This window comes from Anneissia japonica, unplaced genomic scaffold (genome assembly GCF_011630105.1).
Source record: "Anneissia japonica isolate Jap-2015-1 unplaced genomic scaffold, ASM1163010v1 scaffold559_len90085_cov114, whole genome shotgun sequence".
NCBI classification, from domain to species: domain Eukaryota; kingdom Metazoa; phylum Echinodermata; class Crinoidea; order Comatulida; family Comatulidae; genus Anneissia; species Anneissia japonica.
Window position 1 is genome coordinate 38,268 of NW_022737979.1, and position 11,422 is coordinate 49,689.

The following is an 11,422-nucleotide window of genomic DNA, read 5'->3' on the forward strand; positions in this document are numbered from 1 at the left end:
AGTAAATAATAAATTAAACAAAATTAATATTATTATTAAATTACAAACATTTTTTAGTTATTTCATTCAGTTTTCGATAGTAAAAAGTAATTATGAATAATTTTCTTGTAGATTTTCATGGTATCTTTTGCCGTCGTTTGTGTGGTATTTAACCTAGAAGATGATCTTGACGCTCCCGCTAATGTCAGGGATCCGACTACCGTAAGCATTATTACGTCTTAATATTTATCTCTTAGCAAGTTTCGACTCAGAATATATTATTTATAGTGTGATATTTTATTATTGATTTCAGGGTGAAATGTATCAACATCGAATGACATATCTTCAGTTCATTCTGTACTGGATTCGTTCAGTTTACACCAACAGTAGAGATTCAGAATTGGATGATGGGCAACATTCACCGCCAGTACTAGTGATTGGTACGCACTTAGGCAGCCTCGAAGGGAATGAAGAGGAAAAGAAAAGAAAGGTAAACAACTACGTCATGCACAAAGAAAACAATCCGACAGAAAGTAACAATTATCATAAACAAATCTCAGACAAACAAATGCTGAAGGTAATAAGTTATGCTGCCTAAATTTATCGAATTACATGAGATAAAGCCCCCAAGCAATAATAAAATGATTAAATGTAAATGATGTACATTAATAGGCCAAATATTGACACGAAAACATGTTTTTTTGTTAAAGGAAATTCATATTGTTAATTCTTTTCTGTTGCAACTTCTAATACCAAGTTGTATTGTCCTAAACTACATTATAGGCATACATATTATAATTACGATACAAAAATCCATTAAAGTAAATTAAGTAAGCATCGGCGGTAATGCATATTAAAATATTATTATTATTATTATTATTATTATATTATTACACCCCAATTTATCCGAGGTTCAGGGGGTGAGCCGGATGGAGTTGTCTAAACACCTTGCGATTGTAAACTGCACGCCATACAAAATTTAATTTGCGTGTCATACTCGATTTAGTCGTTGGTGGTGCTGCCTAGAATGAGAAAAAAAAGACAATAATGGAAAAGGGACTGGCAGGTTTAATTAATCGGGCCGCAGGAGATCATGACTAGCGCAAAACCATGTCACATTTTGTGGTCGGTAGCGATCTGATTGGGTATATGATGTTTTACATTGACATTGAATTTGTCTCCGCATAATACAAGAATAGCTGAGTAAAACGATATTTGGTCCTCTTGTTCTAGTTTTTCCAACAATGCACTTTGTTCTTTTAACCTGCAAGTTATCCTTCATTATACAACTGAATAATGCTGAATTATTGTCTTTTCTAAAACACAGTGTATTATATTGTTGCTTATCAGTCCTTCATCCCACCTTAATAAATCGATCAGTCAATATATAGATTGATATCCAAGTTAGATTGACTGATTGACCTATCATAATATTATATTATATTATATTATATTGATTATGTTACTTAATTGAATGACTGATTGATGGATTGATTGGTCAGTTGATAAAAAACATTTAAAATCAACAAAAATACAGAACAACTATACACAAATGTTAGAATTACATAGATAATACGTATTAATGTGTTATTTTTGTCGATATTGTGATTTATGCTTTTACTGTTGCTACTTATATATTTTTATGTAGGCCGAAGAAATATTCAATAAAATTCGGAAAGCATTGGAAAGAAAACCTTATGAAGCATTGGTGTTCCCTACTTTCTTTGCTATTGAGAACAGCTTACCATTTGCCAAGAGCAACGCTTCTAACATCATGGACCAAATATTAAAGTTCGCAAAGAAGATGGTTAGAAAACTACCTTTAAAATGGTTGCTTGTTCTACAGGAAATCCAGAAGTTGAAAGTAAAGCATATCTATCTACCAACCAAGAAGGTAGACATTTGATTATTTACAGAAAGAGCGATTTGGCGCAACGGTTATGGTTCTGTTCCTCCGACCTTGAGGTCAGCTTTTCAATCTCTCACTCATGTGCATTTCGCTTGCGCCTAGGCAAGGTACTATGTTTGTCTCTGTCCACCCAGGAGTACAATTGGGTACCTGGTAGGCTCAAACACAAAATGCGCTGATTACAGCTGCAACATTATGGAATTCTCCTTAGCCATGTGTACCATATGTGCTTGATACAATGACAGGGAGTGGAGGGAGGGGTTATTAATGTGAAGCGCTTAGAAGCCTTGTTGGCACTAAGCGCTATATAAGTCTAATTATTATTCCATTTCATTAAAACATTAAACTTATACTAAACAAGAACAGAAACAACAAGAAACAAGCACAGAAGAACAGACAAAAACACCCTTACACTGAACTTACTGTGAAATATTATCTTCCAGTGAAAATTTCATAAACTTGTCACTGACCTGTGAATATACCGTCTTTGTCCGTTTAAGTTCCGGTATCTCTTTTTACACTTGTTTTAAAATGATTAAACTTGTGGTTGTGTGTGTGTTTTTTTTTAATCAGGTGATTGCTTTGGTTGAGCGGTGTGGGGTCAAACAAGATGCTCAAAGGGTGCTGCTTGAGTATTTACACGACCTTGGTGAGATTCTTTACTTTCCTGATGACAAAGCCTTGAGGGATATTATTGTTTTAGATGTGATGAAATTAGTCAACATGTTTAAAACAATAATCACCGTTATTGATCCAAAGTTTATGGTAAGCTCAACTTTACACAATTTTACATTTATTTATTCCTTCTTTTAAAAGCGATATATTTTGTAGACTATAAAATCATAGCAGGATTCTGAGCCAAAATTATTATATTTCAGAAACCAATGCACAGAGAAGCCTGGAGGAGATTGGACAAGGGGATCCTAGAGGAGCATCTGTTAAGGCACCTATGGAAGGAGTTCAATTTTTCAGATGAGATGTTTGACTTCTTTGTATCTCTCATGCAGAAGTTTGGGCTGGTGTGTGAGAAAAACATTACAATGGTATATATTTTTTTCAATATATTCTGTTTTCTCTTTGTTCTAATAGGCTATATGCTTTATCTAATCAGTTGATAAAAACAAATTATAATCATCATAAGCGTGTCATTAATCTGTTTCAAATGGTTTCTTTTTTTATTTTATTTTTTTGACATATTTGACAATTTTTAATGTACAGTGTTTCCTGTTTTTCAGGGTGGTGAACGTATTTTCTACGTTCTTTCGCGCTTGAAGCCTAAACGAATACATGCCACACAAACTAAGGATTACGGGATTTGTGCAGTTTCCATCTTTCATGATTTTGGCAACTATCTACCTGACGATGTTTTCCAGCGTGGAGTAACTAAGTTCATTGAGAGATTCCAAGTAAAAGACGATGAGCCTAAACTCTCTTATGAGCATGTGGAGGTGAATATCGATGAACTTCACCTCGTGGTTTTGAGTGTAGCCTCAATCAAGCATCGTCGTATGTTTAAGGTAGTTAGTGCAATTTAATATTATTTATCTTTGCCACTTATATTACTTTGAATATAAATGACAAGTTTATTCATAATGGTAGATAATGGAATGTTATATTCGAAATTTGCAATGTCTAATTTTTTTAAAACAATAAAAATATGGCAATACGGGTAATCGATACATTAATCATAATTTAAATAATGTTAGTATTAGTTTTGTTATCTATTTCTTGCAATTCTGTTAATATTTTTCTATTTTTACTATAAAGGCTTCTACGTATTTTTAATTGCAATTTTTACACCATCATTATCATTATCGTCCATCATCATTATTATCATCATCGTCGTCATTTGTACCAATACCACCGCCATCATCATCAATACCTTAATAAACAACACCATCATCATTATTGAATAATAAAAATTAAGTATGTATATAAAAGAAATACCATTTTGCTAGTTGGAACATCAAGCACATAAAACACACACACACACCCTTAAAAAAACAGAACCACAAGCACTTGAGTATCAAATAGCATGTCTGATACTTTACTGAAGATTGTTTATGACTGAGGCTTTTTTTTTGTTTTGCAGACAACAATCATCAGACGAAATATTTTCAATGCCGCTCAGCTTACCCAGGAAGATGAACCATCGCCGAGAGTGTGTAAGAAGGTACTATCAATGACTTGAAACACTTAAAGAATCAGGTTTTTTTTAATGTAATGATGTATCAATCATGTCATTAACATCAGTAGATTTACGATCAGTTTTCTATTTGCTACAGGTGTTGACATTCCTCGAAAGAGAACTAAAGATTTGTCAGAGCGGTGCAAGGGGCGTGGCATTAACAAGGTACATTGCTTGCGATTGTAGGGACGCTCACATGCATATTGTGCGCCAATTTGACATGGATGTGTTGCCATGTGGAAGCAATGGAATGGAAGTGACGCGCTACCGCAGACTATTTGAAGGTAAATTGTGCACTTGTATAGTGGATATAGCATTCGTGTCTATGCACTTTGCAGGACAACAGAATAGAGCAAAACCAGAATAAATAGGTAAAGGAAGCGGTAGACAAAATACTGCAAAAATATAGGAAAGTGAAATTGCTGATCTTGTCAGTTCTGAAGGGGGTGGGTTGGGGCGTGGGGTAGTCCACATCCACTTTAGTCCCATGGTTGGGGCTGAGGTGAGCAAATTTTAAGAATAGGCCCTCAAGACGCTCGGAAATAGTACACGCAGATGGTAAAATACTTTTTCAAAGCAGTGTTCCTCGACAAAATTGTTGACTTTCTCCCCACGGGAGCTATGCTCCCCTTTCCTTAGACACCCCTCTCCTCATGGGCGTCGCGGATCTCTAAAATTTCGTCTGCTATTAAAATTAGCTCTTTTTATTGGTTAGTTTGATAGTTGTTGCTTGCCAGCCGTCTTCAGCTGAACTACAACTAAGACTTGATTTAGTCGTAGTTAGAACTTCTACTACGTTGTTTGTGAATACAAATTGAAGTTGAAGTTGCAGCTAAGACTAAATGAAGTTCTAGTTTGAAGTTTGACTAAAGTTTGTTTTAAGAGTACGAGCGTGGGAGTCGCAAAGCAAGTTATGATTATGGAACACCTAGATGCCCGGAAATGGCACTCATTCAGAATTTGAATATTTACCTCCATTTTCAAAAAGTTTCGACAAATGTAGGGGGTCCTGCCGGCTGGGCACCACACTCTAAATGGATAATTATAATACAGTATATGTCCTACAGTCGATGTCGGAGACATATTGTGCTGTTACGTATTAACAAACTCTTTTTGGCCAAGGGTACATTAGAGCGAGGTCACTACTGGACCATGGGTAGGGATACCAATGGTGCCCCTAGGGATCGGTGGCCCTGCAGACAGCCGCGAGAGAGAGCATAGTCTTTACACCTGTGATCATGGATGCCGGTAGCTGTTCTGTACTACATTCTGTAATAATGGCTGAAAACTCTGTATTAGGTCTCTGTCTTTTGGAGTTTATATAGCGATATAAATGATGTTTATAGTGATTTATATAGCGTTGTATTCTTAGCCAATCAATAGAAAATTCAAAATTAGTGAGTGGTAAAATAAACGAGCTCTCATTTCGCCCACTGCTGGATCCGCCACTGAACTCATGGGTACACTTACTTTTTTCCCCTCTTTCTTCATTTGAAGTCTTCTCAATGTTTTCTCTCTTTTTTATTTTTCGGCGGGACTGACGGCGATGGGGAGACGGGGGCCCGTGGCTCCCCTGCTGGATCTGCTCCTGTGTGGAAAAGGGTATAGCTTGGTGGGAGGGCTTATTACCTAACAGCTTTTGAGCTCCCTGAAAATTAGTGTTTGTTTTTTCTCACTTCTGTCAATCTCAGCCTGCATTTGAGTAGACTTTGTTGAATATTTTATTCATACCATCCATGTTTGGGTTAATAATTTGATAAAAGAAGAAAGAAGTAATATTGCTGTCATGGAAATGTAGGGTTTTCTACTCTCAATAGGGGCCTATATATAATATTATAATATGATATAATATATAATTATAATATATTAAATGGACTGCTTGGTGTGAACTATTTTCTTTACTTTTTTAAGTCTCGTAGAATCTATGTATAAGGTATATAAAACAAATATAGACTGGTCTATATTCAGGGGACAGTGACATCTAGCCCCTTTGTGATGTGGAGACTGTAGCCTATCTTATAGGCTACGGATCTTCACATCATCTTTGGGCAATAGATTTCACCATTCCCCTCATGAGCAGTTATTACTTATATAAAATTATTTTTTTCCAGTCCAACCCCGTCGGAGAGGTTTTTTTGCTCGTTTAGGCAAAAGTGCTAGAAATAGGTTTGACAATCTATTTGCTCACCAACGACAGCACACAGACAAAGCTAACATGCTAAAGCAAGGTAAATACTGTTTTTCAATTTATTAATTTTTATATTACCTCACACTGACAAATATACATACAATTACAATGAGATAAAGCTACTTTCAGGATTTGTGCATAGTGGTCAGAAATTTAAAGTGGCTGAAATTTGGCACAGCGACAACATGACAGCCAGCTACAAACAGTGTTTACATTGAACTTATTTCATGATAAAATAATTTTATACTTTTTACTTGAAAGTGTGCGTAGTTTGGCTGTTTCTAATGCTAAGAGGCATGGCATTCGTCATGGGTATGCGGTTAAAATGCGGTTTAGATGTGTAGGTTGATTAACCAAAACATTGAATAATTATGACCATGATTACAATGTGTCCATCGATAAGTTACACAAATTAAACAAATTTTGTATAAGTTAGAGTTGTACATTTTACAAACACGATTTACCGCTAAATTAAAACGCATTAAAACAAATATTTATTTATTCAGGTATAAAAGGAAATATACCAACGGCAGCCAAAGGCTGAAATTAATGTATTTACAAAAATAAAATAGGCCTGTATTAAATATGCAAGAATAGTAAAAATATTTATATATAAAATTGTAACTGTATCAGTATTAATTCTAAAAGAATAGAAACATTTCGACAGATTGGCTTTTATAATATCATTGTAGACACTGTTATAGTAGCGCAAAAAGTTTGAACGAAAAAAACGTACAAATGTCTATTGTAGAGTAAAATGTATGTTAATCATATCAAAACTGAACTCAAGGTAAGTTGGCAGAATGTTAATATAGACCTACAGGTTTGAAGGCAATTTCATATAAACTAATGGTTATTAGTTTGAAAGCATTGAGGCTGGAGTGTACTGCCTAGTAGTTTCTATATGATATGCTTCAATTTTGTCATGGTTACTTTAGGTTTTGTAGATGACGCCATCATTGCGACTGTATCTGAGGAAATGAACGACAGCTGGAAAGGTTTTGGTGTCCGTTTAGGTGTTTCATGGGCTAGAGTTAAACAGTTTTGGACTGAAGAACAGCGGGACTCACAAAAAGCTATCGCTAATATGATGAAGTATTGGAGGAACAATGTCAACAATGAAACGCATCAACTGAAAGTGTTGTGCACTGCTTTGAGGCAACATGGGTGTAAAAGTCTAGCTGGGGAATTATTCAGTGGTGATCTCGGCGACGAAATTCTGTCCTCAGCCAAACATGAAGGTGAGTTGTAGTGAGAGGTATAAGATTGAACATATGATGAATTACTGGAAGAGCAACCTCAGTAATGATATTCATCAATGTAAAATGCTGTGCACTGCTCTGAAACAACATAAGATCAGGAAACTAGCTGAAGAATTATTTGAGAGTGAAATTGGCAATGAAAATCTTGACACTCAAGAAGCAGGTAAGTACCTCAAGGAGTTCAAAAATCGTATTGGAAACCCTTTTTTTTCCCTACAGCTTGTTTCTATTTTGTTAACACATAAACTAAGACATAGTAACAACAGATGTCAGTTACAATTGTTTTTTAATCCTTGCATATCATCTATGTTTTCTAATTAGGAAAATGTTTTAATGATCAAGATTTGCTGTTCATCTGTGACAAACTGGATCCCGAATCATGGAGGAGACTGGGAGTGCGTCTTGGACTTGAATGGACCGATATAAAAAAGGTAGCAAAAAACAACAGACTGGTTGAAGACCGCATCATGGAATTGCTGGTTACTTGGAGGGATGACCAATCAAAGTGCCAACAAGTACCAATCATGGTGAATGCTTTGAGACAACAGCAGCTTGTTGTACTTGCACAACGTGTATGTGAAAAGCATGGTTACAGTGACGAGGCAGAAGTTGCACCAACTCAGATAAATCTGCCGCAAATTCAAACGCAAGGGCAAGGTTAGAGAAAATCTGTGGCCATTTTGCACTTGCTGAGAATCATTAGATCCCTTGCATCACGTCATGTGGTCCAGTGCTGACGCCAGTGGGGGACATTTCCTCACCCCCGTTCGGACAGGCCTAGACCCCTTGTCGTCCGACGAATGACTAGGTCGTCAAATAAAAAATCAAAAATAGTAATTTTGCCTATCCAGATAACGCTATAGTGCATTAAGTGTAGCCTGGATTCAAGGCCATAAATGTGGGTTACTCAATATCTATTGTGCAAGGTTAGTGAAAATCTAATACAAAAATACTGCTATTCTCCAAATGTATTATCGTTTGCACATCGTGAGAAACATTGGTAGCACGATCCCGATGCATCACGATTTATGCTCTTTTATGCAAATAAAATTTATTCCAACATTATATTCTCCTAACTTGGTCACTTTACACACTCGCATGATCACTATACCCCTCAAATTGATTTGATCTACAAACTTGACCCCTGTTATAATATAGTTGGGAACTCCTTGTACACTTAGTGCATCCCCAAATACTTGTGAGGAGAAATCTTGCAATTAATTTGAGTGGGAATCAAATCCATGACATCTTGGTATCATAACCACTATTAGACCACTGATCTCTCGCTTAGTATCTTTATGATTTTTAATTGGGAAAATATTTTGATGAAGCAGATTTGCTGTTCATTTTATGAATATCCGTTTAAATGACAGAGCACACCTTTTCTAAAAGCAGTGGCGTAGAAAAGTATTTTTCATTGGGGTGATGATTTAAAATTCTTGGAATTGACATAAAATTACTGATGTCGTACACACCCTTCAGTGAAATATGATTTGGCCACCCAAATGATTCATTTTGTTATCAACATTAATACATTATGCTAATTTTCATCTTTGTAAGCGCATAAGACAGTGCAAATTATTTCTGTGACAGTCTTTTGAAGTGTGTAAAGCTCCATTTTATCCTGCACATAGTCAAAATATTGGGGGGTTGATACAAGGGACCATACCCCCTTGTCAAATATTGGGGGGGATATATCCCCCCCCCCCAATCTACGCCTCTGTCTAAAAGGATTTGTCTATACAGTATTAATGGAAATGTATGTGTTCTATTACAGGTTGCTTATATGATATTGACATGGTGTTTATCTCTGACAAACTTGATGGCAATGATTTGACAAATTTCGGCATCTACCTTGGTATGGAGAAACATGAAATAAATGGATTTAAATCAGACTTTTCACCACCAATTGTAGACGCCTATATTGAAATGTTGGTACAGTGGCGAAGTAGACAGAAAGCTGAAGTAAATCATCTCAAAATAATTAGTGAAGTTCTAAACAAACTTGAACGAATAGATATCAAGGAAGAACTTGAGTCATACTACCAGACAAAATATGGAAAAATTGATGACCAATCGACAAACCAAGTACCAGTCATGATGAATGCTTTGAGGCAACAGAAGCTTGTTGAACTTGCACAAGGTGTGTGTGAAAGGCAAGGCTACAGTGATGATTCAGAAGTTGCACCAACTCAGATAAATCTGAATCAAAAAACAAAACCAATGCAAGGTTAGTGATCTTTATTGCCATTTTTGCGTTTACTATGGAACATTGCTGGTACGATTCCCTTGCATTACGTTCTGTGGACAATAATATTGTGAATGTTGGGTTCAATAAAAGAATAATTGAAGATTTTGTTATTTCTGGTTGATAATAAAACTACTACAGATTCTAGTCTTTCAGTCATGTTTAAAGAAATTTATGAAAAGAGTGTGTGATTACTATTGATTATGTTGGAGCCAATTGTATGAACGTTAATGAATACTCAGTGTATGGAGTCGGTAGTATGAATAGTATCTTTTATTGTGTATTTTTTATTTATAAAACTTGGAACCAGTAATATGCAAATGAAGTGTATTTTAAAGCCAGTAGTTAATGTTAATAATTATTAATATTTTCAAGAAAATTGTAGATAACATACAGGTCAATCAAAACGTAGCTTAGGGCTGTTTAATTAATTGGAGTTACCACCCCACATAGCAGTTCCAACAATTGGGGAGAAATTTTGTTACGTAGCTCCCCTCTTAGCCCGATTCATCTCTTGAATCGAATATAAACTTTACACATAAATAACGAAATTTCTTTAAGATAACAATAAGCCTAATCGAAGGGTCTACTGTGCCTCCGATTTGATTACTCATTGACATAAAAGTCTAATCGAAGGGTCTACTGTGTCTTCGATATGATTACTTGTTGACGAACTCTAACAGAGGGTCTAGTGTGCCTCTGTGTCATTAACTAATTTAAATAATTATTAACTTTTTTTTAAATAAAAATCACAAAACAGAATTTAACTATGTCCTCTGACGTAGAAAGTGTCCTCCACCTTGTCTTAAACTTCAATAACTTGAGAAAGTATCGCCCCTTGCATTCCCGGCAGGTCTGCTTCCAACTTCCGCTCCGTCTTTAACTGGTTTTGAGGCCGACAACATGGCAGGTTTCCCTTTTTTAACAGATTTTTGGAGCAGGCCAGTGTCCATTGTCTCCTCTACTAATGTTTCTGAACTGGAGAATAACTGCAAAATTTTCCTTTTCCATTACTGAACTGCAGGCTTGGCATCAAATTCAGTATCCTTCTTTATTTTTTGGACCACCGCTCGGCCTATCATGACTCATTTTTTTTTACTAATTTGATTTACTCCAAAATCACCTCAGGGATATTAATTTATGATATTTCCAATCACTTACCTATCTTTCAAATTATTCAAAATTTTACTTTAAAGACTAAATAATCTGATGACTACTTTATATATAATATTGATAATGAGTCCGCTTTAATTTCTGATATGGCAAGAACTGATTGGGCAGAGGTTCTTTCCGAACAAAACTGCAACACTGCATATGAAATGTTTTATTCTACCTTTCAATCAAGGTTAAAATAAAAGCAACTAAGTATTCATGGATAACATCAGCTATTCTAAAATCTAGCAATAAAAAACACCTGTTATATAAGAAGTTCTAAACCCTCCATTGAAAATAGAAAATCATATTGCAATTATCATGATATTTTTGTAAACATCTGTAAAAATGCCAAAAAAAAACTGTTTTCATAAAAAGCAATGTTAAAAATAACTTGGAATGTAATAAATACGATTATCACACCAAGAAACCATACGAAAAATCATATTACAAATAACATGTTCCACCTTAATACAGTACTAAAATTTTAGGCACT

The 11,422-nt window shown here is 35.3% G+C and overlaps 1 protein-coding gene across 1 annotated transcript in view; it reads left to right on the forward strand.

Annotated features, from left to right (window-relative positions):
* The first annotated feature begins 117 nt into the window (after positions 1–117).
* The window catches only part of LOC117117488, a 28,421-nt gene continuing 17,116 nt past the window's right edge, over positions 118–11,422 (forward strand). Inside the window, exons 1-12 of the mRNA XM_033261796.1 lie at positions 118–201; positions 293–469; positions 1,628–1,873; positions 2,462–2,653; positions 2,767–2,931; positions 3,124–3,405; positions 3,981–4,061; positions 4,174–4,360; positions 6,188–6,304; positions 7,203–7,505; positions 7,848–8,183; positions 9,304–9,461. Coding sequence (XP_033117687.1) covers positions 118–201; positions 293–469; positions 1,628–1,873; positions 2,462–2,653; positions 2,767–2,931; positions 3,124–3,405; positions 3,981–4,061; positions 4,174–4,360; positions 6,188–6,304; positions 7,203–7,505; positions 7,848–8,183; positions 9,304–9,461 — 2,328 coding nt within the window. The remainder of the gene's footprint in view (positions 202–292; positions 470–1,627; positions 1,874–2,461; positions 2,654–2,766; positions 2,932–3,123; positions 3,406–3,980; positions 4,062–4,173; positions 4,361–6,187; positions 6,305–7,202; positions 7,506–7,847; positions 8,184–9,303; positions 9,462–11,422) is intronic.